At 33.5% G+C, this 26519-nt stretch overlaps 1 protein-coding gene across 8 annotated transcripts in view; it reads right to left on the bottom strand.

The window, feature by feature from the left end:
* PALM2AKAP2 (PALM2 and AKAP2 fusion) overlaps positions 1-26519 on the bottom strand; it is a 485619-nt gene that overhangs the window by 80190 nt on the left and 378910 nt on the right. The window contains exon 1 of one of the 8 annotated variants that reach the window (XM_074280845.1): positions 10390-11205. The exons of the other annotated variants lie outside the window; for them this stretch is intronic. Within the exon in view, the coding sequence (XP_074136946.1) occupies positions 10390-10425 (36 nt within the window). The 5' untranslated portion in view covers positions 10426-11205. Of the gene's footprint in view, positions 1-10389; positions 11206-26519 lie in introns of those variants that run through there. 8 annotated transcript variants of the gene reach the window in all.

Here is a 26519-nt window from a genome sequence, read left to right as displayed (position 1 = left end):
GAAATGAAAATGTGGCCTATCTAGAAGCAGGCAAGTGGTATAGTGGATAAAACACTGACCTTGGGATTAAGAAAACCTGATTTCAACTCATACCTCAAATCAATTTTCCCATCTATAAAATGGGGAGAATAATGGAACTCACTTTTGGGGGGTTGCTTAATGGTTTTGGCAAGATTCCATATCTAAAGTTCTTTGCAAACCCTGAAGTGGTACATACTTGAGAGCATTTATTATACAACAGTCTGTAAAAATCATCTGATTGAAGTGAATGCATGAGTTATACAGAAACCTTGCTGGATGCCAAGCTCAGCCAAGAGGTTTCTATGGCATATCACCAACCAAAACACTATAAGAACAAGATTAAAAACCAGATTCGTGAACCAGCTTCTTAGCAACCAGCAAAGTTTGAAAAAAATAAATCTTTCATTATCTTGGAAAGTTCCTTGAATCAAGTATTTAATAATTAGGTTTTAGTGATGTAACAACGTGCAACAGAAGGAGGTCTGGACTGGGAATTAGTACACTTGGGTTAGAACTCACAATACTGGGCCTGAGCTCCAGGTTGGCCACTATGTGACTGTGGACAAGTCAGTGAGCTCCTGGGGCCTCAGTCACTTCCTTTATAAAATGGGAGGGAGAGTAGAGAGGGAGTAGACTAAATAATATCTAAGGTCTTTTGTAGCTCTAACAGCCTGAACATATTCAGAGTATGAGTAACTCATTTAAATGGTTTATAGTTCTTTTATGAGTCTCCTGAGGTTTCTAAGAAATCATTAATTTGGGGGATGGGAAAAGTAACTATGCTTTCTCTTTTGCAAAAGTGGCTATTATTCTGTTTCAATTTTGATTTGTGAGACTGAATTGGGGGGTGTCATGAAATTATGATTTATTATCAGTGTCTGATTTATATACCTATTTTATATACAGATATTCCCAGGGTCACATAAAAATTTCTTGGCAAAAAGAGCTTATGAGTAGAAAAGATTTAAGAAGATCTACTAAAAATGAGAGAAACACAACACCTGAAACCCAGGTATACAAAAACAACAATAACAAAAAAAACTATAGTTAATACAGCCTTAATCAGTTCCCAATTTGGGTTTCTCCTCCTATTGCTCACCCAGTAATCATTAATCCAGATTACTCATGATAAAAAGAAAGGAAAGAAACAGTCATTTATTAAGTACTTATTATGTTACAGACATTATGCTAAATGCTTTTATAAATCATTTGAATTTCATAACAATCCTGAGAGCTATTATCATTCTATTTTACAGTAGAGGAAACTGAGCCAAACAGAAATAAAAATAGCTAACATTTATACTGTACTTACCATTATATGCTAGGCACTATATTAAGTGCTTTACAATTACTGTTTATTTCATCCTCAAAATAACCCTGACAGGTGTTATTCTTACCCCCATTGTTATTTGTCCTTCATTTTTTAAAAAATAATAACTTTTTACTTTCAAAATATGTGCAAAGATAGTTTTCAAACCTTGCAAAACCTTGTATTCCAAATTTTTCTTCCTCCCTTTTCCCCACCCACTCCCCTAGATAGCAAGTAATCCAATGTATACAATTCTATACATATACACAATTATCATGCTACACAAGAAAAATCAGATCAAAAAGGAAAAAACTGAGAAAGAAAACAAAAAGCAAGCAAAAAACAACAAAGAAAGTGAAAATACTATGCTGGGATCCACATTCAGATCCACATACAGGCCTCTCTCTGAATGGTTCTCCTCATCACAAGTCTATTGGAACTGGTCTGAATTATCTCATTGTTGAAAAGAGACAATGTGCATTAGAATTCACTTCTTCACTTAATATCAGTTCATGTAAATCTTACAGAACAATAATATTCCATAATATTCATATACCAAAACTTATTCAGCCATTCTCTAACCGATGGGCATCCACTCAGTTTCCAATTCCTTACCACTATAAAAAGGGCTTGTCATTTATTCTTGAGTAGGACCATGACATCAGGGAGGTGATGCCCTGACATGCAAGTAAATTAGATTTAAGTGAGGGAGTGTTGTACAAGGTCACCTGCCTTATTTTCCTCTCCAGGGAATCCCCATTTTACAGAAAGGGAAACTGAGGCAAACAAAAGTCAAATGATTTGCCCAAGACCATGCAACCAGTAAGTGACTGAAGCAACATTTGAATTCATGTCTCTCTGATTCCAGGCTTAGAGCTCTATCCACTGAATAAAGTAGGCTGCCTCCTACTACAAAAAGAGAGAGACAGTCAAGACAAAGGTGAAAAATACAGAAAAATTTTTAGGCCACAATTTACAAAATTTCCATTTAAAAAGTTAAATTTAGTCATTTTTCTGCACTTTGAATTTTATAAAAGAGTCTGAATGTGCAAGCCCATACACATTCAGATGCCAATTTTAGCTGAGTGGTTTGCAACATAAACATCCTTCCTTTGGCATTTCCCACCACCATGCTACTCATTAAATTCCCAATCACAACTATACTGCATTGGCTTAGCTGCAGTGCTAGTTCTGCTCTTTAGATTATCTCCTTATAGCACTTTCCCTCCCAGATATCATCTCTATCTATTTATCTGTTAATTTCCCTTCCCCCCAAAAAAACATTTAAGAGTAAGGATTCTTTCTTTGATTGTCCTAGTCAACCCAGGACCTGAGACACATAATAGATATCCAAGAATGTCAGTGGAATTGAATTCTTATTTAAGGAAACTTTCTGCTAAATTCTGAACTGGGTGAATTTATCTTCAGTGATTTCTTGAAAATCATGCTATCAGTAAATATACACAGCTAGAAATCTATGACCTTATGAAGTGTTACCATGTTGGATAAACTTCAAATATGGGCCTAATGATGGGCTGAAATATTTAATATAATATTTAAATACCAGCTTAGCTAAGTTCAGAAAAGACTCCTCACCAGTTCAGTGAGACTTTATCTTATTAGACTTGGCACAATGGCTATAGTCTATTAAGACCTTTTGTATCTTCACTCCATCATCTTGGAAGCTAACCAAATTATAGTATTACAGAAATAAAACTAGAATATATCTGAGGATGTCTACTTTACCTCCCCCCCTTAATTTACAGATGAGGATGAGTTAACTGGTTCATAAAATGACGCGTGTAATAATGAAACTCAAATTCTCTGACATCAAAGTCATGCTTTACTGTTCCATACTAGAATATTACAGAAGAAGTATTTAAGAAAACACTAAATTATGAATCCCCTAATGCAGAAGCCAATTTTTTGTTCCCTTTAGGTCATCATTCAATAAGACCTCTATAAGGTCATGGATCTGATTTCTCCTTGCCATTAGAGTTCAAACCAGCATGTATAATCAAGCTGTCTAATGAAAACATTAGAACTGCCCTAGATATTTCCATTATGTCTTATCTGTCAGTGTCTTTAAAAGCAGGCAACTGTTCAACATTGGTGTTCAGTATAACTTCTATATAGCTATGGCTAGAAGTAAGCTACAAGTTGAATGATCTTTAGCATTATATGTATCACTTGAAACAGGGTAGACTTCAATCTTGTTGATGTTTTGTACCTCAATCAATGTTCTGTAACTCAAAATTTAAAAGCAGCTCTGCTGGACAGAGAGTCAGAAAGACTCTTGGTCTTCCTGTATTCAAATCCAGCCTCAGACACTTACTAGCTGTGTGACCCTGGGCAAGTCAGCTAATGCTGTTTGCCTCAGGTTCCTCATCTGTAAAATAAGTTGGAGAAGAAAATGGCAAACCACACTTTGCTAAGAAAATCCCACATGGGGTCACAGGTAACAAAAAACAACCAACTGAAAACAACTAAATAACAACAAACTCAAAATTTGGATCCCTCCCTCTATCTCTCCAAAAGATTCTAAGTCTTTAGAACAAAGGTTCTTAAGCTGGGACCTGCGAACATTTTTTTTAAAAAGATTTTTATAACTACATTTTCAATATAATTGATTCCTTTGATAATCCTATGTATTTTATGAGAAGCATTTAACAACATAAGGTTATGCAGTAGCTTTCTATAACTCTGGAAGGATCACCTAATCTCAATTTTCACATTAGATATCCATCAGATAACAACAGGAACTAGCTCACAAGGTTGTTGTGAGGTTCAAATGAGATAACACCTATAAAGTGCTTTGTAAACCATAAGGAACTATAAAAATAAGTATTATTACTACTACTGTTATAATGATGAGGAGGAAGATGAAGAATAGGAGTCCATGACATAAAAAGAGTTAAGAATCTATGATTAAGGCAGTCAGAAACAAACAGTACAGTTTTGTGAAATAGTACAGTCTTGTGAAAAGTAGTTGAATCACAGAATGTTATAATCTGAAGGAACCTCGGAAATCATCTAGATGAGGACTTCTTAAATTTTCTTCACTTACTACTCCTATTCACCTGAGGAATTTTTATGTTATCCCAGGTGTATAAGTATATAAAACAGGTATACAAATTTGTTGTGATACGGGAGCCACCTGCCAGTGGCTGCTGTAGGTCTAACTCAGACCTGTAGAATGGATCTCTTCATGTGAGAGGATGATGATGATACAAGGACACTGAGAGGCAGTTGCATTGTCTGACCTCTCTCCTCTTTCCTCTTGCCTCCAATTGATTCCATTCCCAATCCACAAGGGATATCTGCGTGTGAGTAGATATTTGCAACTCCTTCAAGTGTTATCAAGTGTTTATTGATAATAAATTTAAAATTCATAACACCCCACATTCAGTTAGTTACAAAAGCTATATGGGGTTACAACCCACAGTTTAAGAAGCTGGGTTCTAGTTCAACCTGCCTAGCTGATTCTGGAAGCTCTTCTATAGCATCTCTGTCAGCTGGCCATGCAGCCTCTGAATATTTGCATTGAGAAATGTCTTTTCCACATTTCACTTTCACAGGAAATATGTGAAAGCAGACATTGTTTCTTCTTGTTTCCATTAACTGTCCCTCTCTAGTTCCTAAGATTTGTTGCCCTCTTGCATCTCCTGATACAATTGCCTCTAACAGCATAATTTCAAATAACATGGTTATAGCACCATATTGCATTTGATGACCTAGGAATTCAAGACTTGAATTTTGTAGTGTAGACAACATGCTTAACCTGAATCTGTTTCTTCATCTGTAAAATGAGGACATTCATATTTGCATTATCTATTTCAAGAGTTCTGAATTAGTTATACTTTACTGACAATAAAGGGCTATACTAACACAAGCTATTATTATTATTAAATTTCATTATAATGCAGCAAAATACATTATATTTCTTATTATAAGTGATATGCTGAGATGCAAATCAGTGATGATCCAAAATGGGGGATGAGCCTCTGTGGTCTTGTTTAAGCCCTCCAAGGGAATCCCTAGGTCTAGACACTGGTATGAGCCTCTGGTTTATTTATTTGACTTAGTATAGGGTTCCCTGTAAGGATCTCTCTCCCTACACTAACAGTTTCTAACCAGCCATCTTTTAGCTTAGTCCAGGGTTGGATAAAGAAACTAATTGTTTGTGATTTCTTGATTATTATTCAATCTGATGATCTTTTAAATCTTTGGTGAAATATATATGGAATAACTAGGTTCTCCTGAAACTTTTCACACCAATTTTAGCCAGATTTCTTTTGAAAGATTTATTAAAGATAACTGAGAAGTAATGTTCAAGAACAAAACATGCCCCTGTGAAGCTAAGTTACCATAATGCTTTGTAATAAGTTCAAGAAGCTGATTTATTTACAAATATCAAGTGGGATGAGAAGCCATATAGAAAGGATGGTTTGGTCATACTCAAGCCTATCCCTAAAGTTGGGGAAAAAACATCAAACATACATAGTCTCTTATTAACAGTAGAGGCCAGAATATCATGTTTACATTGAAATAGATGTACACTGATTTCTGTCTTAAGGATATTTAAAGGTAAGAAGAATATGAAATAATTCACATAATCTAAGTGTGCTTCATTGTGACCATGACATCTCTTTGGTACTAGATATTAATAATGTGACCGACTTTCAATTTTCTCTGTATCATTTCCTGGGTATTACAAATATTCCCTCTCATCCTGCAAATTTCTGGTCCACTTCTCTACTATTAGAGGTGGTTTTCAGGGTATATAAACTCTTTAAGAACTGAAAATAAACTGAAGAAGTCCAAGTTACAGAAGGCCTTCTCTATAGTTTTAGGAACAATTCACATCATGGCTTTCCTATGGGATCAAATATTGACCAAAACTTAACATTGTTCTTTCTGAAATGGTGCACACAAAATAATGCAAGCGTCTTAATATTCTAACTTTATACATGCTCACAATTGTAACTTCCTCTAGTCTAGAAATAGCTACATAATCTTATTATTCAAGACTACTATGAATAAGAAGAGAGAGCAGCATTCAAGCACAATCTGAAAATAATAAAGTAACAAGAGCATGTTCCATGTTTCTACTTATTAAAAGCCTATGTTTAGAGTATACATCATGAACTAGAACTTCTTTTTTGTCAAAGCCCATTGTGTTATTTATATTTACTTTAAATCATGGAAAGTATCATCACATAACCTTATTTCACTGATCTTATAATCAATTGAAAAGCATTTAAGATCCCATTAAGTTTTAGGTATTAGGGCTCCAAAGATAAAAATAAAACTCTCTTTGCTCTCAAGGAGATTATATAACTTTGGAGGAAGAAAACAAATACACCTCTCAGCTGAATTTTGTAATCTTTCCATCAAGGCAGTAATCTATAGAACAGTGCAAGCAGATGCCTTTTGAAGTATTTTCACCTTTTTAGGAGAGTGGGATTGAATAGATATTGCCTTCCTTTCACTGCTAGGTTACATTTCCTACCTGCCTAGGCTAGCAGTAGCTTTTCCTGCATAGTGGCAGGAAGAGCAGTCCAAGACATGATAGGAGCTGGACTCTTTGGAAAGGGTCCTAAATAATCAGGCATATTCAAAAGACAGCAAAAGCTACTGAATTCTTCTCTCTGTATCCCATTTAGGAAGAAGAAAAAAAGCAGAGTTATAATTATTTTATAAATATATAATTTTTATATAGTAATATATATAATTTATAATTATTCATTTTGACTCAACTCTGTCTTCCATCACATTTTATCATCTTAAAAGATCCTCACACAGGTTGTCTCTTTGTGCTAGATACAGGAAATATAGTTCTTTATTGCAGGGTTGGGGAAGAGAGGGAAGTAAGAGATATATAATTTCATCCTTTATGAGACCTTACCTAGGACTAAAATATTAATTTTTCCTAGCCAGTCTAATGTCTCTACTGTCAATCTTAATAAAACAAAACAAAAACCCTTCTGATTCTCATTAATTTTAAAGAAATATTATAAGAAAAAATCAAACAGAATGATAATCAACTGAAGAATTCCTATTTTAAATAATCTTTCTGAGAGAAAGAACATTTACAATCTAGATTAAATTCTAGGAAATTTAAGGAGGTATTGGAAGTAAGAGTGGGGTAAGAAAGAAGTGAGAGATAAAAATTTAGATATTACTTAGCTGCCCTGAGGGATACAGATAATGGCATTCAGGGAACAGAAAAGGTCTAAACTAGTCCAGTCCAGATGACCAAAGTAGCCTTCCCTCAGTTTAGACATTCCACCCTCCTCAGAAAAAAAGAATTTGAGCCTAAAAAATTGAACAAAATCTACATATGTTAATTCCATTTTTTCCCAGGAAAATTAGAAACCAACTGCCTTAATCCAGATTTGGCAAAAACCTAAGGAAATATATAAGCCCTCAAAATAATGGTAGACAGAGGACTGGTAAAAATGCCCACAAGGTACATATGGTCAACATTTTGTGTTCACTACTGACAGATTTTAAGGCTAACAAGGCAGTAGAGGACAGCTGCTATTCAGTCATTTTCCAATTGTACCCAACATTTTCATGATCCTAGCTGAGGAGTTTTCTTGGCAAAGATTTTGGAAAAGTTTGCGATTTCCTTCTTCAGTTCATTTTACAGATAAGGGAACTGAGGCAAATGGGGTAAAATGACAACTACATTTGAACTCAGGAAGATGAGACTTCTTGCCTCCAGGCAGTGGACAGAGCCGGCATCAAAGCCAGGAAGAAGTGGGTTTAATTACCACCTCTGACACAAGAGATGGGTAAGTAACTTAACCTTACTGCTAACCAGGTCTCTCTAAAACTACAGTACTACAAAGGAGATTCAGTCTTGAACTTGTAAAGGGAGTTTCTCACCTGGGATTTCCCCATACCAATGAGATCAACAGGTCCAGTTTCAGTTCATTCTTGTGGCTAATGTGCTGATCCTGAATTGCAGTGAGGGAATTTACTTAAGTTCAGTTTGAGAGTTCTCATTATCTTGGTGAAGAAGACTAATAACTGGATTTGAGGATGAATTAAACAAATATAATAAATGCTTTGGTAATAGGAGATTCACAATTTTAAGATATATTTGAAGTAAAAACTTAATAATCTTCTGATTCCTTAGAAATTTCTAAAGGATATCACACTTGGGATTCAGAAAACCCAAGCTGGATATAGCTTACTTGCAAGTAAGTCATTTCCCAATAGCTATCACCCCCTATTTTTATCAGGCATTTAGTATGTATAATACATTGTTTATTTAAAAAAAAAAAAGTTTTAACAATCTAGATAAACTTTTTAAATCAACTGTAAATCATCATTGTTTGACACTTTTAATTGTTAAGTGGCACTCTCATGATCACAGGCTGCATACAGTTGATTAAAATTATTTAAACAAAATAATCTGCTTTGGGATAAATAATCTAATTTGGTCAATTTGGGTAGTAGAGCCAAACATGGAATCTTAGAGTTGAAAGGACCTTAAAGTTAAATCAATGAACACTTACTAAGCACTGAACATGTTCTGGTCAAATAGTTTCAACTTCTACTTTTTGCAGGAATTCTGCCAGGTGGCCAGACATACTTCATTTGATACTGTGTAGACCTACCTTAGGGGTAGCTAAATGGAAAGAGTGCTAAATCTGGAGTCAAGAAGAGCTGAGTTCAAAACCAGTTTTTGCTTACTAGCTATGTGACCCTGGGCAAGTCACTTAACCCTATTTGCCTCAGTTGCCTCATCTGCAAAATAAGCTGGAGAAGGAAATAGCAAACCATTTCAATATCAGTGCCAAGAAAATACCAAATGGGGTCACAAAGAATTGAATACAACTGAAATGAATGAACAACAACATACCGCCCTAAGCATCTATATGTTGCCACTCAAACCAGACTCAACACATAATGCTGCACTGCTTAGCAAAAACAAGACTATAACCACCACTCAAAATAGGATGCTCATAGGGATATTTAAAGAGAATAGATAAAAACAGAAGGGTACAAAGAGAGTGCTATATTTGGAACTAGGGGATCCAGATTTGAATACCAGCTTTGCTGCTTATTATCCATATGACCTTGGACAAGTACTTTACCCTTATACTACTTCCAGATTTCAGTGTATGATTAAAGAGCTACCTATGGATTTTTCCAATCTTCCACAGTTAAAAATGTTTGGTACATAAAGTTTATAAAAGGGAATTAATCTACTCACTTTCAAACCTAAGGCCATTCTTAATCTCTACACATATATCTGTAGCTAAATAGCTTAATTACATTTTATCATGTACTCCAGAATATGTTCAATAACATATATTGGATCATATATTTAGACCAGGAAGAGACCTTAAGGGTTATCTCATTGAAATCTCTTATTTTACATAAAGGAGAAAAAAAAAAAAAAAAAAACAGGTCCAGAGGAATTAAATGATTCCCCCAAGGTCACAAAGATAAAAAGTAGAGAAAGGATTTAAATGAAACTATTCTGAATCCAAATTTGGACCATACAACATATATACACATATGTATCCATATAAACTATGATCAATTCTTAGAATTAAATCTACAAATACTATTAACTATTTAGACAATAAATGATTAAAATAAATGATTATCTGATTTGTCAAAACTATCTTTACATTACAAAAATCCTAAGTAATCTTTATATTTAAGATTTGATTCTTCCTAGAAGAAAAGTATTAGACAACCGAAAGGTACCAAGACATCAGAACAACCATCATTACTTAGAAAACAAACAATTTTCAACAATAAAATTGAAAGTTAATGCTGTATAGCATTTTAATCTAATTTAAGACATCTGGTTTAATCGGTAAATTTGTATTAATAAAAAGGTAAGAAGGATATTTTGTCTTGAAGGCATAATATTTTAGTTTGACAAATATGATCTGTCTAAACATCAAAAAATGCATCTTAATGACACAGCTGGGTTTGAATTTCAGAAGATGTAAATCATTTTCCTAGTTCACAAACTACAAACTTCTACAGTTAAAAAAAAAAAAAAAAAGAAAGAAAGAAAGACCTACCGAAAAGAGAGAGAACAGCATCCAAGTAGCAATCATGACCTTAATACTCTACCTTTAGGTTACAACCCGTTCAAGAGAATGTTTTATTACTAACAATACCCATAGATCTCTTTCTTTCCCCCTTTCTTCTGTATTGGTCTTCATAAACAATAGAGCAGGCATACAATAAGCATGCAGCTGCTGAGTCCCAGGTCACCAAGCAGAAAGTGGGAAGTGAGCTGCTTAGTTTGGTGTGTGAAAATACCTCGGGAACTTGCTGCAATAAGCCAGAAAGAAAGCAATGTAAGCTGACCAGACCTCTCCAGTTCAAAGGTACAGTGTGGAACCATATTAAAGTGGCTTCAAGGGCAAATGAGAAGAAAGGTGTTTATTCTTAACTGCTACTAATTCTCAAATAACATTTTTTTCAGATTGTGACTCAAAAAGCCACCTTTTGATTCAGTCGATAACAGGTCACCTTCATATAGTCTTATACAAATTTCCAGAAGTAGTTTACAGACCTGTACAAAGGCCAATGATAATAATACAAGCACTGAGGTATAACCTTCAAGTCTTTTTCTGGAAAGCCACTTTCTTATTTTGTTTTACATAAGGAAGAAGAAACACAGGGAATTGTATCTACTGTATAGTTCATCATTTTAGCTAAAACAAAAGCTCTTTAAGAAGAGGAAAAGGGGAAAAGAAAAACCTGTTTAGACAGAAAAGAATGGCATATTCAAAGGAAGAAAAGCACTCTGTGAAAGTTGACCTGAAATAAAAGTTAAGCATAAACATCCTTGTTAATAGAGTATGCAAATGTTTCTAACTTGGACAAACTAAAAGTTAAAATTCTACACTATTTTACTAAAATTGTTTAGAACAAGGGATTTTTTTTTTTTTTTGCAAGAATGGAGAGTTTTATAGGAATTGATATAAGAAATTATACTACTGACTAAAAAAGTAACCAGCTGGCTGAGTAAATGTAAAAATAGCCTTTCTTGGTCATTTAGAGTTAGTATAACTTGTAATCTATGAAAGACAGCAGACAAAGCCATCTGAAAATCTGTGTACAAGTCCTTTTTTAATAACTAGATTAATCAATTTCTTGTATATAAATTCATAACCCAAACTGATTCCAGGTGACATTGTAATAAGCAATGAAATCACACTCAACATAAGCCAAGAACAAAATTCAGATCCAATTAAAAACTTCAGTGGGAGAGTTGACAATATCCTCAATATTCATTGCTCTGATGTAGCCTTCAGGCAACTGACAGCATAGTCAAACACAAAGCTCTTTCTCTGAAGACTCAATTCTTACCCCACACAAGAAAAGTTATGCCCAAACTCTCTAAAAATAAGGTTTCTTAATTTTTTTTCACTTGCAATATTTTTTGGCCCGAGGAAATTTTACACTACCCCATGTAATGTAGATATACAAAATATACAAATCAAATTTATTCTACTGATAAATCATAATTTCACGACCCCCCACATTCAGTTACAATACTCCCAAGGGGTCATAATGCACAGTTTAAGAAGCTTTGCTCTAAAACATCATATCAATAATAAAACATTATTTATCCATCAAAATTAAGAAATGCTTTCTTTTCTTTCCAAAACACAAAATTCAACCATCAAAGTTTACGGGTTTGGCCTGTCACTACCTTAAAAACTTAAACTGTCCTTATCAAGCACCTACTATTTGTCAGGTACTTTGCTAATTAGGGATACAAAGAGGCAAAAGACATTCCTTACACCCAAAGAGGAGAGTGTCTACTTAATCTAATCTAATGTAAATAATTATTACCTGGATTAATAGATCCTTCTAAACTGTGACAGCACATAAGTTTCATAAATTACCAATTTAGTTTTATCAATTCCCAATGATGTCAGAAGAAATCATAATACATTGCTGAGAATTCAAAGAAATCATTAGTTTTAGAATTTTTCTACATCAATAGGTCAAGTGTGAATGAACTGTATTGTACTTGTGTCCTTTAACAGTTGTGCTACTAGACAAGTTACTTTTTTCAAATTGTTTCCAGAAAAACTGAAAATTCACCTTGTGAAAGCTCTTAAGTTAAAATAAAAACAATCATATAAACATCACTATATAAAAATGAATATATTTCTCTTAGAAAAAATAATCTTAAAAAGCAAATAGGTTTTAGTTCTTTCCCAAAAATTGGAACTAGTAAGTTCATATAATAACAAAGGCAGGGCAATACAGCACAAAGAGTAATGTATTTTTAAACAAAAGACCTGGGAATCCAAGTCCTAGTCCTGGATCCTTCACTAACAACTAAAGTGAATCACAGAATATTTTGAGATTCCTTATCTATAAAATGGAAATAAATACGGATTGAACTGAGTTAAAAAAACAAACAAACAGAAAATCACTGTCTAATTAACTGACCAGGACAGAACTGCCCAGAATAATTTGTTTCAAGCTAATGTTGATGACTTAATTATAAGGCATAAATTCATAAATTAGCAATAATTACCAGGATAAGGAAAGATGGTTGGGATTCAAGATCCAAGTTCACTCTTCCTGGACCAAGTGCAACTAAATTTCATCCCAGTATGAACCAGTCACTTAATAAACTAGTTGCTTAATAAAGCAGAAGCACAGTCATGAAACATACCACTATGAGAAAGTCTAAGGTCAAATAATTCTCTAAGGTCAAATAATCATGAGTGCATGAGCAGACCTCTCCCTCCACATTCAACAACAAAACATTATTTTTTTCTGGGGTAAAATGAATGCATGCTTTGTTTTTATTTTTAATTATTTAAGACCTATGACAATTTCAACAAGATTTATTTCTAATTAAAGCAGCAATAGCCTAAAGAAAAGTTTGTATTGAAAGTTGCCCTATTTAGAAAAGGAATACAAACCATGATAGCTTTTAGATGGTATATGGATACCTAATAAAGTTGTTTCTAAAATACTATGTTTGGCAATAAGATAATTTCTCTGTAAATATGCACTTTATATATCTATTTTTGAAAAGTCTTGATTAAAGCTCTGGACATCTGAAGTTGATTAAAAATGATGATGTGAATACAAAGACAGTCAATCCATAACATCCAACTTTTGTTGTGTATTGACAACTTTGCAGATTCATAGCTATGTTCAGTAGAAGAAAAAAAAAATAAGAGGACAATTCGTGCAAGTTTGTAAAGCAGCTGGTATCTTACATGGTGCTTCACTGGTCTTATTTATCCTCCTATTATAACGAAGTCATTGTGCATTCATGTTATATTTTCCTGTTTTCTCCCCCATTCGATTATAAGTTCCTTGAGAACAGAGACTTTCTTTTACCTCTTTTTGTATCATCAGTCTTAGCATAATACTGGTGCATAACAGCATAACTTAAATAAATGTTGATTGTGTCACATCTACTTACTAGACTCTAAGCTTTAAGAAAACACTAACTGCTTTGCTTAATCAACAGCTTAGTTTGTCTTTAAAATTTAAGTTACCCTGTGAGGTAAGTAGGTATTACCATCATCCCCACTTTTCAGATAAGTAAACTAAGGAGGGTTAAGTAATTTTGCGCAGTTACACAGTTTAGTCAGAATCTGAGACTGGATCAAAATGAGGTCTTCCTGATACCAAGTCCAACATTTGGTATACCAGCCAAGTGATGTGAAATGGAAATAGTTTCTGATGGAATCATCTTTTTGCATTCTGTGTTTATTGAAATGCTGTGTGTGTGTGTGTGTGTGTGTGTGTAAGTTCAAATTTTAAATAATAATAACTTCAACCCTTCAGAAGTACCTCTAGAACTCAAAAGAGGAAATTTAGCCTTGTTCCAGGACAAAATCTAGACAATGAGAGCAAGGATTTGGGTAAGGGCCACAAGAGCTTATGTTCCATCATTAAAATAGATATCAGAAATGATTTCTTCTTTTACAAGATTCAATAGATTTCTTTAAAATTAGTGAGCTTCTTAGTATACAACAGAACTTAATAAATTTAAAAATGGCATATTATATAAAGCAAGGTATTCCTAGATAATACACAACTTAAAATACCAAATACTGATTTATTTATTTGTTCAGTCATAACACAAGGGGATTTTTAAAAATTAAGAGCCAGGAAGTTAGATGGCAGAATGGATAGAGTACCAGAACTGAAGTGAGGAGGGCCTGAGTTCAAATCTGCTCTCAAACACTTAACACCTCCTAGCTGTGTGATCCTAGGCAAGTCACTTAACTCCAATTGCCTCAGAAAAAAAAAAAAAAAAGGCAGCCACAGTACACTAGGACAAAAGAATCACTTTAACATAGCATAGCTGCACATATTACACATGGGTTGGAATACTGCAGGGCTCAAAAGATATTGTTCTAACAGAAATGGACATAATAAAAGCTTGGAATAAATAGACTTGGGATGGAAAGAGCCATCTGCATCTAAGAGAGAGAACTATGGAGACTGAATGTGATTGAAAGTATAGTATTTTCTTTTTTTTCTTCTTTTTTTTTCCTGAGGCTGAGATTAAGTGATTTGCCCAGGGTCACATAGCTAGGAAGTGGTAAGTGTCTGAGACCAGATTTGAACTGGTGTCCTCCTAAATTCAGGGCTGGTGCTCTATTCACTGTGCCACCTAGCTGCCCCCGAAGTATAGTATTTTCACCTTTTTTTGGTTGCTGTTTGTTTTTCTTTCTTTCATTTTTTTCCCTTTTGATCTGATTTTTTTTTGCACAGCATGATGAAGATGGAAATATGTCTATAAGAATCACATGTGTTTAATTTGATTTACAAAGGTGAATGTTGAAAACTACCTTTGGAAAAATAAAAAAAAATTATATTAAAAAAACCCAACTTGGTAAGCTTACAAGAAAGGTTTGGTCCTTAGGAGATACAAAGCAGGGTTACAAAGAATTCCAACTTATGATTCATTAAACTAACATTTATTGAATACTCCATTTCACCCTCTACCCAGCTGTAAAATTGATCTTAAAGTACAGATCTGTCCATGAAAGAAAATAAACAAGCATATATTTATTTCATTGAACATGTTGAATTTAAGATGTCTAGTGGACATCCAGTTTGAAATGCCTGAAAGGAAGTTGGAGGTGAGACTGGAAGTCAGCTGGGTGATTGGGACATCAATATAGTAATTAAATTATGAGAACTGAAGAGATCACCAGGTAAAATAATATAGAGGGAGAAGTATAGATAAACATGCAACATTTCATGTAAAGACACTGGCAAGTAACCTAACAAAGTGCTAGGTAAAGTCAGAAAGAAAAATGACTCTACAATTAGGCAAGATATTACAAAAATTTGATTTGCGCTTTCAAGAACAGGTAAGAATATAGGAGAAAATCTAAGTATAAGTAGGAAGATGAGTTTGTGCATGATGTACTCAAAGGACAGAAAGTTTGGATGCAAGGTAGCTGTGGAGGGACTTGAAAGCCAGACTTAAGGTCTTTATTCATTAGGCTCTTTCTTGCCTCAGATACTTAATAGTAACCTTGAGTGAGTCACTTAACTAAATATAGCACAATCACATTGCTTAACACAGGAGTGTTATGAGGATCTAAGTGAGACATTGGAAAGGTAGAATTGATAGAACTTAGATTTGAGAGTTGGGAGAGAAAAGAATTACTGATGACAGTGAATTTTCTGATACAGTGACTTAAGTTAGTGGTAAATGTTTAATCACTAGAAACAGGTAAGATATGAACTGCATTTGCTTCATGTAAAAGAGAAAACTAAGCAGATATAATAGGAATTCAGTAACTGGAGAGGTATGAGCAATTCCCAAGAGATAGTGTAACACATAATAATAGATTTGAATGTATGTTTGGAGACCTGCCCACATCTGAAGAAATACATAAAATAATAATTCAATGAAATATTTTCTACAGATGCTACAATTTTGCATGCTTATGCTTCAACAATACAGGTAATAAAAACAACTTTTGAGATTTTTTTTTTAAATCTCAGGAAGAAATATAATATCTATTGAGGTTTATCATCTTGAATGTTTATATTTAGACTGCCAATCAATTGGATAAACAGCAGTTACTACAGTCAACCTCTCTTCAAAGGGGAGTATTTTAAAAGGCTAGGTAATACCGCTACATACAATAAAATACTACATGTTAACAGAATCTCAAGATAAGGATTTTAAATCTTAAACTGATTATATCCTATTTATATCAGTAATGTGACTTAGATACATTCTCCAGAACATCTAAAGTCACTTTCCCCTTACAAGCCTTAGATTATATATATATTTGATTATTTCTGAAAACCTCTGATGTTTATTTTTTATCAAAAAAAGGGGGCCCAAGCTACAAATACAAGGCTGAACTCCTTTCCTACAGATTCCAGTTCTATAATGAATGAATACACATAGTAAATACACATAGACCCATTTATTCTAGTTACAATCAAAACAGAAATAAGAGAAAGTATACATAAAATACATATACCAAACATACTACATACTAGATATACTTTGCTTAATGTGCCTTCTTCTAGTTTAAGACAATGACAAATCTGGCTTGAATCTATGGATCTCTTGGGCAGCGAAATTCAAGTGTTCCATCTCTGTCAAGACTGGCAAGGTTAATAAAGTAATTTGGAGTAAAATATCTACCTAAATGAGATTCTGTAAAAAAAAATTCTGAACTGGGACAAAATTCTTACCCATTCTATTCTTGGGTCTTACCTAAACTATGCTCACAGAGCAATTTACACAAACTCTCATGGGAGATCCCACTAACATCTCTAACACTATAAAAAGTGTTTGTCTTTCAAGAAATTTTATGTCTGGCTAAAAAACATGACTGGTAATGATAAACCCATAAACATGGTAAGATATTAAGATTGACAGAGATTGAAACTTCAGTATTCTGAATAAAAGGGTAAAAATACTGTTTTGGAATTTGTGACCAGATTATTGGTATGGAATCCATATTTAGGAATTATAAATTCATTATATTTGAGTTTAAGTTACAAATGCAAAAAAAGTTATTATATCCAACAAGCAAAATGATAGAAATCCATCCTAAGACACGTTTTAAAATTTGGATTTTGTTTCTGAATAAGTTCCTAAATCTGGATGAGGGATATATATATACATATAGTTGTTGTTGGTTGTTCTGGGGTTTTTTGGCTTTTTAAAATTATATCTTTTTAATTTTTCCAAATATATGCAAAGATAGTTTTCAACATTCACCTTCGCAAAACCTTGTGTTCCAAATTTTTCTCCTTACCCTTCAACTCCTTCCTCCCTTAGACAACAAGCAATCCAATACAGGTTAAACATGTGCAATTCTTCTAACCATATTTCTATATTTATCATGCTGTAAAAAAAAAAAAACAAAAACAAAAACAAACAAACAAACAAAAAACAAATCAAAAGGGGAAAAAGAAAAAAACGAGGGGGAAAAAATCACAAGCAAGTAACAACAAAAAGGTGAACCAAACTTTCTTTTCACTTTAATTCATAAAACTCTTAAAATGTTCTAAAAGCATTTGAATTTTTCTTTGCTATAGCTATTTACTATCCCCCCCCAAAAAAAAACCTACTAATAACCACAATACATAAAGTCAAATAAAATAGATCAAGGCAAATATGACTTAAAAGAGACCTTGTAAACTACCAGCTTAGAAAGAATTTGGCTCAAATTAGTCATTAACAGACCAGAGAATTGAAACAGGATCTTCCCATTGCTGGCATAGTGCTCTTTTCACTATGTCAAATCTGTGGAGATCAAAGTAAAGATTTACTTTACCAACAATTCATGTAATTAGCTACTCAATTCCCCCCCCCCCCCCAGATCCTGTTGAAGAAGGTGCCAGTAAATTATTGTGTGATTAGAAAGTTGACCAAACTTGATACTGTTACACTGAGGGCATATTGTAGATTCAGAAAAATTGCTAAATTACAAATTAGTTATTTATCAAAAGACTTTGTCAGTTTATTTTTTAGAACCTCAGAACAAGCTTCTAATCTATATTCAATCTCTAGCAGGGCTAAAATCCTTATGAATATCAAATGTACAGACTAGAAGTACTAATAAAATTATTTAAAATATTTTTATTTTATTAATTTATTTTTGTATATTTATTACTTATTTATATCTTTATTGCCTTTGAATGCTGGTTTTTGAGGACACAAATGACAATGATAATAATAATTAGCATTTATTTAATGCTCTAAGAATGACAAGGTACTTTATATATATTCTATCATTTGATCTTTACAATGACTCTGGTGTTAATACAGTGACCTCATTTATAAATGAAGAAACTGAGGTTTAAAGCAGTTGTTACACAGATAATGAAGGAGACAGGATTTGAACTCAGATCTTTCCGACTGAGTCAAATACTACTTGTCTTCACCTCTTAGGGTGAAAGACAGGGGATATGGGAGGTAAAAAGGGACAGAAAAATAGAGATTTCTCCAAGGCTTTAGAAAAGGACAATTAAGATCTTCCAAAGGCTTTAATGATTGATAATAGTGGTCCTTTATTCTAAAAAATTCCTCTTAAAAGCAGGGCTTTTTCTTTAATAGAACTGTCATCGATACTATGCCTACAGTTATTAATCACAATTGGGTTTTTATGGCTTGTAATGGAATACAGAAAATTCGGGGGTGGGGAGAATGAGTGAAGATGTAGAACAATAAGGTACAAGAGGAAGAATGAAAATGATTAGGAAGGGAAACTTTTTCCTGGGGTTAATTGGTCAAGAGTTGCCCAAAAGAGGAAAGACGTTAAAGAGAAAGTACAGAAGAGATTCCCAGAGAGGTAAAAGTGAGATGATAGAAAGAAAAAACCTCCCAGGAAATACTGAGGAGTGGAGGTAGAGAAGAGGAGAGAGGAAAGAACAGAGGGGTTCACAAAGGAGGCAGTGAGAAGAGACAGTGATTTAGGCAATGCTACTGTCCCAGAAAAAAATTGGATACTAACCAGATTGGGGGCAGGGGAAGATCTTTAGGGTAGAAGTAAGGATTCAAGGACTTTATTACAAACTATTTTTATATTGGGAATTTTTAAGTCACAATTTCATAATTCAAGACATATCTACATAGAGATATAAATTGTCTAGAAGTTCTGAAGTTATAGGGTAAGAAAAAGAATATCTCCTCCCCCTTAATCCAAATGGAAAAAAAAAAAAGAACATTTAAGGCAAACTAAGATGTATGCATCCTTAAATACATAAATACACACACACACACACACAGAATACAGATTAAACTATGTTTTGGGTTTGGAAACAAACAAAAAGGAAAGTAGAGGTAGGGCAAATATACATACATATGTACATATGTATAGTTTTTATTTAAAACTTGAAATGCAAAATAAGAAAAAATAAAACAGAAACAGAAAAAAAATTGTCATGTGCCCAGCAGAATATCAGGGAGGATTCAAAATTTATAACAATAAATTTTCATGTCAAGAAAGCATATATAATTATAGAACATACTGTATTCAAAACTTTCCATTTTTGCTTTCTTGTAGATATTTTTCAAATAAAAATTAAAATGTATTTAATTTTTACCATTCAAAGGGTTGCAAGGTGTTGGATTTTTAAGGAATCCCTAGTTTTTGTCAGGTTTATGTGAAGTGGGCAAAACTTGAGAACAAAAGAAACCATCATCATTAAAATAAAATAAATCCAGGGCTCAGCTTTCCAGTCCTTAGAAGCCCAACCAAAAAAGAAAATAATAACAACCTCTAGATCAAAAGTCAAGAGGAAGCCCACTAGCAAACAGAGAATTGAATGCTTCTTTCCTTTCTTATGTAAATGACAATGCCCCCAGAGGCAGAAATGCGCATTACTTTCTCCCTGGATCAGTTTATTCAGGCAAGTTTAGTAGAAAGATCTGATACCTAGGAGTACCATACTAAAAATCTCCAGTAATCTTCAGTTTGCATTGTTCTCATAAATTATTTTAAAGGAGTAAAAAAGTTATCAGCAATGAATAAATATGTTTAATAGTAATTTTCTTTATTGTTTTTAAAAGTCAATTCAACATTTTTAAACTCTTACAAATGGGAAGGGATAGAATGAAAATGGGGAGGGGAAATGGGTAATGAACAAATCCCCAGAAAATAAATTGGATTTGTCCCGTGTGAGTATAATTATTATTATTTTCCCCATTGGCCTTTACAAACTCTGATTTTAAATTGACTTTAACTATGAAAATATTTTTTTCTTTATTTTCAGGGGAAAGCCCAATAGTTAACTGAATTTTAAACAAAGATATTATCATTGATAGTTTTGGTGACTGAGATAACCATTTGATAAAGACTGATAATCAACCATATATGGGATAGTTAAAGATGGAAATACTGGGTTTTTAAGACAATTAGTGCTTTCTTTAAATTTACACATACCCACTTCAAAGACAAAAGTAAAAACACCCAGATTTCCTCAGAACTCTTAACAAACCCACCTCAGGACTCTACAGGGCTACCCCAGAAGGTACAGTGTAATCAGAAGTCCATCTCCCCACTCAACCTCTCAAAAAAGCAAAATGGCAAAAACTGTCAATCTAGATCAGATGTTTTACCAGACCTTGCCTAAGATACCTGGGGGAGGGGTCTTTGGTGGAAATCAAATGAGACCCCATATATGAAAATGACATCAGCAAAACTCCAAACCTATTCCTCCTCATAAAGGATTACATATTCATGAAACCTCATTTACTTCCTACAATCGAGTAGAACTGAAACAATTACTGTGAGTGCTCTTGGAAAAATTCCTTTTTACTAGCAACTTTTTAAAAAACCCCATGAATGATCATTTAGTTACTGCCTGCTACTTAATCTTTGAAAATATTATAAATTTAATAATTATCAATAAAAACAATCATAACCAAATTCCAAAGTACTAAATTGCATTCTGCATTCTCAGAAATACATGAAATGTATGAGCCCTAAAACTGGTAAATTAAAACACAAATCATTCTATTTTATTTAGCATTTGGGTGGAACTCTTAACTGCGGATTTGTAAATGAAAAGTTACAAAAAGACATCCTAAGGAAAGCTGAAACTTTGCTAATTTTTTTTCCGTTCACACACACACCTTAGCAACAACAAGGGAGAAAGGAAATTTCTCTGTTCTCACCTCCCAACTGTTGTTACATTTTAACAATTAAAAAAATTTAACAACAAATTGCTTAGAAGGGGTGTAGAAATAATATCTTTTCTATTAACTAATAAGTTTGAATGTGCTAAACATGTTACTACTGAGGTCTGGAAGGTTAGAAGTCCAAAATAAACAAGAATTAGCTTGTGATAGCCAAGTCAGAGAGATAGGAGCTTAGAGTTAGAACTAGGAGAACCTTGGGAGTCACTTTTAAAATTATCATCCCCTCTTTTTAATTAAAAAAATACACACACACACACACATATATACATACATACATATACATATATGTATATAAATTACTGTATATTTGTATATGTGGGTTGTATATATATGTTTTTGTATATGTGTGTGTGTGTGTGTGTGTGTGTGTGTGTGTGTATACACTGAAATATAGAAGTGACTTGCCCAAAGTCACACAGTTAGAACAGGGCAAAGAAGGGAAAGACAGGAAGAAGTTTGAGTATGGTCGTTTGATTAGAAGTGGATATGGAAATATGTTTAGAAGAACTATATATGTTTAACTATGAGATTACTTGTTGTCTTGGGGAAGGGGGAGAAGTGTTGAAGGGAGAGAGAAAATCTGGATCACAAGATTTTGCACAAGGGAATGATGAAAATTATCTTTGCATGTATTTGGGGGAAAATACTATTAAATTAAAAATACTATTAAAAAAAAAAAACTCCAGTGCCCTATAAAAATTATTCCACACTAAATCTAAAACTCAGCTCAGTAATATATTAACACTAGCTTCAATTGGATGTATTTCACTTAGTAAGTCAATATGAAAGCTAATAGAAAAGGAATTCTCTTATCCCTATGTGTAATAGGTTTGCACAGAGCATGCAAAGGGCATTGCTTTCATCCTTCACATGAGTATGTGAGCACTGGGAAGTCCTCAGCATATTCAAATGAGGAGCCATTGGCGGGAAGGAGTGGGAAACACACACACACACACACACACACCACTCTCAAAAGAGATAGTGACATACAGCCATATTTAGAGACAGAAACATATTCAGAGACCAAGAGATAAAAATCAGAGACAGAGACAGACAGTGCTGAATGAATAGGTTTTGAGCAATCTCCTATTGGCAGCTTAACCTGAAAAGCTAATGGCATCAGGACCTTTAAAAGTGCAGTGATTCCCTCCAGTCTTTCCATCTTCTGCTGAAGAATGGAGGAAGGGCTGGCCTTCCTCTGTCCAGGCAGAAATGTTACACTACTCAGTATGTGGTAGCTATAGCCCATGTCCTGCCAAGACAAAAACTGAGCCTAAGCCCAAATTCTGGCTGGCTCCTTTGTGTTGTTGTTGTTTTTTTTTTCCCATAACCTTAAGTGAATGAACATTGTTCCCAAGAGGGATATGTGCAAGTTTGAAGGCCAAGTTGCAAATACGAGTTGTTCTGAGATTCCGGGTTCATTGAGGAGAAGCTGACTGGCTACAGAAGAAGTGAGTCCCTGCATCAGAAAGGATATCCTGTGTCAAAAGGGAAGGCATGTATTTTGAAAGAGAGAATATAATACTGAGATGACACTTGCCATGCCTTATCAAGAGTCCTGAATCACACTTTATGTTTAGTTGTTTTTGGAGTAATTTCCAGACAGCATATGACAGTAGTTAGTACTGTTATTGTTTAATTTGTCTGATAACTGATTACATAGAAATTTTTTGTAAAAAAGGTTAAATTAATTTTAATCATTTATTTGAGTCTTCCTATCAGCACTTCAAAGTAAAAAGGTATTTATAACACCCCAATTATTCTCTATTACCTTTAATTGCATTCTACATGAACAGGAATACAAGACTTCATTGAAATTACCAAAATACAAATACCACTTTAATCCTTCTGCATAAGAAAATGTAAACTTCTTGAGAACAGTATACTAGGACCGTATTCCCAGAAATTAATACAGTGCTTACTACATAAGAGACAATTTAAGGGTAGTGAATTCTAATTTTAAAAAACAATAACACATTTTCATAATTGAATTATAGAAAGGAAATATAACATGTTCATGCTTATGGGAAATTATTAGTAACCAAGATAGGCGTGAAAGCCCTTTCTTAAATTAAACCCACCATACAAGCTTGGGGTGTGTGTATATATATATATATATATATATATATATATATATATATATATATATATATTACATAATATATATACACACCTGTAAAAGCACCTGATGTAGCAATATATATACACATACACACACACCTGTAAAAGCACCTGATGTAGCAATATAAAAATATTTCATAATTAGCATTACCACTCCTAACACCAATGGATCCAAGTTATATTATATACTATCTTGTTTTAAAGCTGACTCCAGAAGTTTGTCAAATAGATGAATATTATTTACTAATGGTTAATTATTACAAAGATTTTTTTAAAAGGGTCAAATTCACTTTTTATAACTTATTTGAGCCTTTACACCATCACTGCAAACAAAAATAGACTGGCGATAAGCAAACAGAATCAGGAAGACACTGTACATAGTCAACAGAAAGATTGTGTGATGATCAGTATGATAGAGTTGGCTCTTCTCAGCAAATCAGTGATCCAGGACAATTCCAATAAACTTTGGATAGAAAATGCCCTCCACATCTAGAGAAAGAACAATAGAGACAGAATGCAAATTGAAGAATATTATTTTCACCTTTTTTCAAGGTGAAGCTAGGATTTGCATTCACATCTTGTGATTAAATTTCAATTCTTTTTTCATCATGCTACTACATGCCCAGTGGAGGAAGTAACCTGAGCTTAATCTCAAATTCCAGTAAGTAATGCTAGACCAAGAGTTCTTACTCTGAGGGTAGTGAATTTTTTGTTTCTCTATTTTTTAATTCTGATGAGTATACTGCAATAGAATTAGTTTTCTTCATAAATCTATTTTTTAATAATCCCCTTCTTTATAATCCCATTTTATTTTATCCATTTTATGCTGAGAAGTCCATAAACTTCACCAGACCATTTAATGGATCCATAATAAAATTTAAGAAGGCCTGACTTTGACAAACTTTGATCTTAAAGTTTTTGTTCTTGCTTAGGACATATTGACAAATTGTAGGGAGCAAGGAAGAGGGGAAGAATGCTTGGTATTACATACACACACACAAAATTGTCTACATATATCAAAGTTTCCTAACTTTTTTCCTACTCTGATTCTCCTTTGAAATACAATTATCATAAAGTTTTCTAAAAAAAAAAAAAAAAAAAAGTTGATGGACCTTAAACTAAGGACTCTTGATGCACCCCAACTAAAAGAATGCAAACTTCTATCCAAAATACACAAAACTATTTAAAGTACTTTTTTTCTAATAGCAAAAAGTGGAAATAAATTTGATGCCCATCATAAGAAGAATAGTTAAAACACAGTGCTGAAATGCAGCAGAAAATTACTGTACTATAAAAAACAATGAGTATGGCAAGGAAAAAAGGAAATAATCATTTGCTAAGTATCTGGTACATGCCAAGCACTGTGTTAAGAGCTTTACAAATATTATTCCATTTGATCCTCACAACAATCCATGAAGGCAAGTGTGCTATTATTAAAATCTTCATTTTACAACTGGGAAAATTATGGCACAATTTAAATGACTGCCTAAAATCCCAAAATTAAGTGTTGAGGATTGAATTTGAACTCAGATCTTCTTCCTCCCTCAGGATCAGTACTCTATCCATTGTGTCACCTTGCTATCTTGGATGAGAAGGCACGTGAACTCATACAAAAAGTAAGCAAAATCAGAAAAACAAATATCCAATAAAAATAACTTCATAAGTAGATAAGTGAGTGTACCTCCTTCAGTTCATTGAAGATGTTGAGGGGTAGATTATGGGTATGGAAGAAGGCATAAAACTCCAGATTTGGATGATGTGTTGATAAGTTTTATTGTGTGTGTGTGTGTATATATATATTTAATATGAAATGGCTCACTGGCAAGAAGTTCTTTCTTGTTATTCAGTTTTCAGTTCTGTCCAACTTTCTGTAACCCCATTTGGGGTTTTCTCAGTAAAGACAATGGAGTGATTTGCCTTTTCCTTCTCCAGCTCATTTTACAGAAAAGGAAACTGAGGCAAACAGGATTAAGTGACTTGCCCGAGTCTGTATGAGTCTGAAGACAAATCTTCTTTATTCCAAGTCTGGAACTCTATTAGGCAGGAAATAGGAATAGGGGAGGAAAATATTGGAAAATATAAGTAATAAAAAAATCAAAGATAAGAATATTATTTGAAAATAGAATAGAAGCTACTTAAGGACAAGGACTGTTTGTTGTTATCTCTCCAGTATCTAGCAGAGTGCCTACTGCATGGGAGGTGCATAAAAATGCTTGATTTGTAACTCTACAATGAATTACATTTTATCTTTTCCACATTTTGTCTTTTCCCCCATTGTAGTTTCAATATTTGGAGAGTGGCACAAGACATTAAATGGAAATTTGGGGGAAGAGTTTTGCAGAAACCACAGATGACACAGGAAAGTTGAATTTAGAAATGCACAAAATATATTATAGTATTATGTAATAATATCAAACCAAATTTTACATTGAGGTATTGTAAACACCCCATAAAAGAAAAAAAAAGTCCAAATTTCTTCTCTGGTATGAAAGAAGGGCCAAAAAATTTACATGTTTTTTTCCAAATTGGGAGGCACCCCATTCCTAAACCCTGAGATGTGTAAAGGATAAGTGTACATGCTCTTCATGTGGTTTCCAACCTATTTGAAGAGACAATGTGTAAGATGAGTTAGAAGACAGGGATTGGCATCTCAGGTCTGTCAATTTACCAATGTGTAACCTTTTGCAACTCGAGTAAAGTGGCTTAATTTCTCTACAACTATTTTCTTCTCTGTAAAACTGGATAATAAAGTTTATGCTAATTACTCACAGGACTAGACATGTAATCAAAGTGAGAAGTGACTGACATACAGCTTTCATTTTCTGTTGATGTCCATATATCAAGAAATCAACAGAATGGTTTCCTGCTTGTGATATACTCCTCATGGAGGATTTATAG

Source organism: Sminthopsis crassicaudata, chromosome 1 (assembly GCF_048593235.1).
Source record: "Sminthopsis crassicaudata isolate SCR6 chromosome 1, ASM4859323v1, whole genome shotgun sequence".
Taxonomy (NCBI): Eukaryota; Metazoa; Chordata; class Mammalia; order Dasyuromorphia; family Dasyuridae; genus Sminthopsis; species Sminthopsis crassicaudata.
Note: the sequence above shows the minus strand (reverse complement) of the source record. Positions and strands in the feature narration are given on the sequence as shown.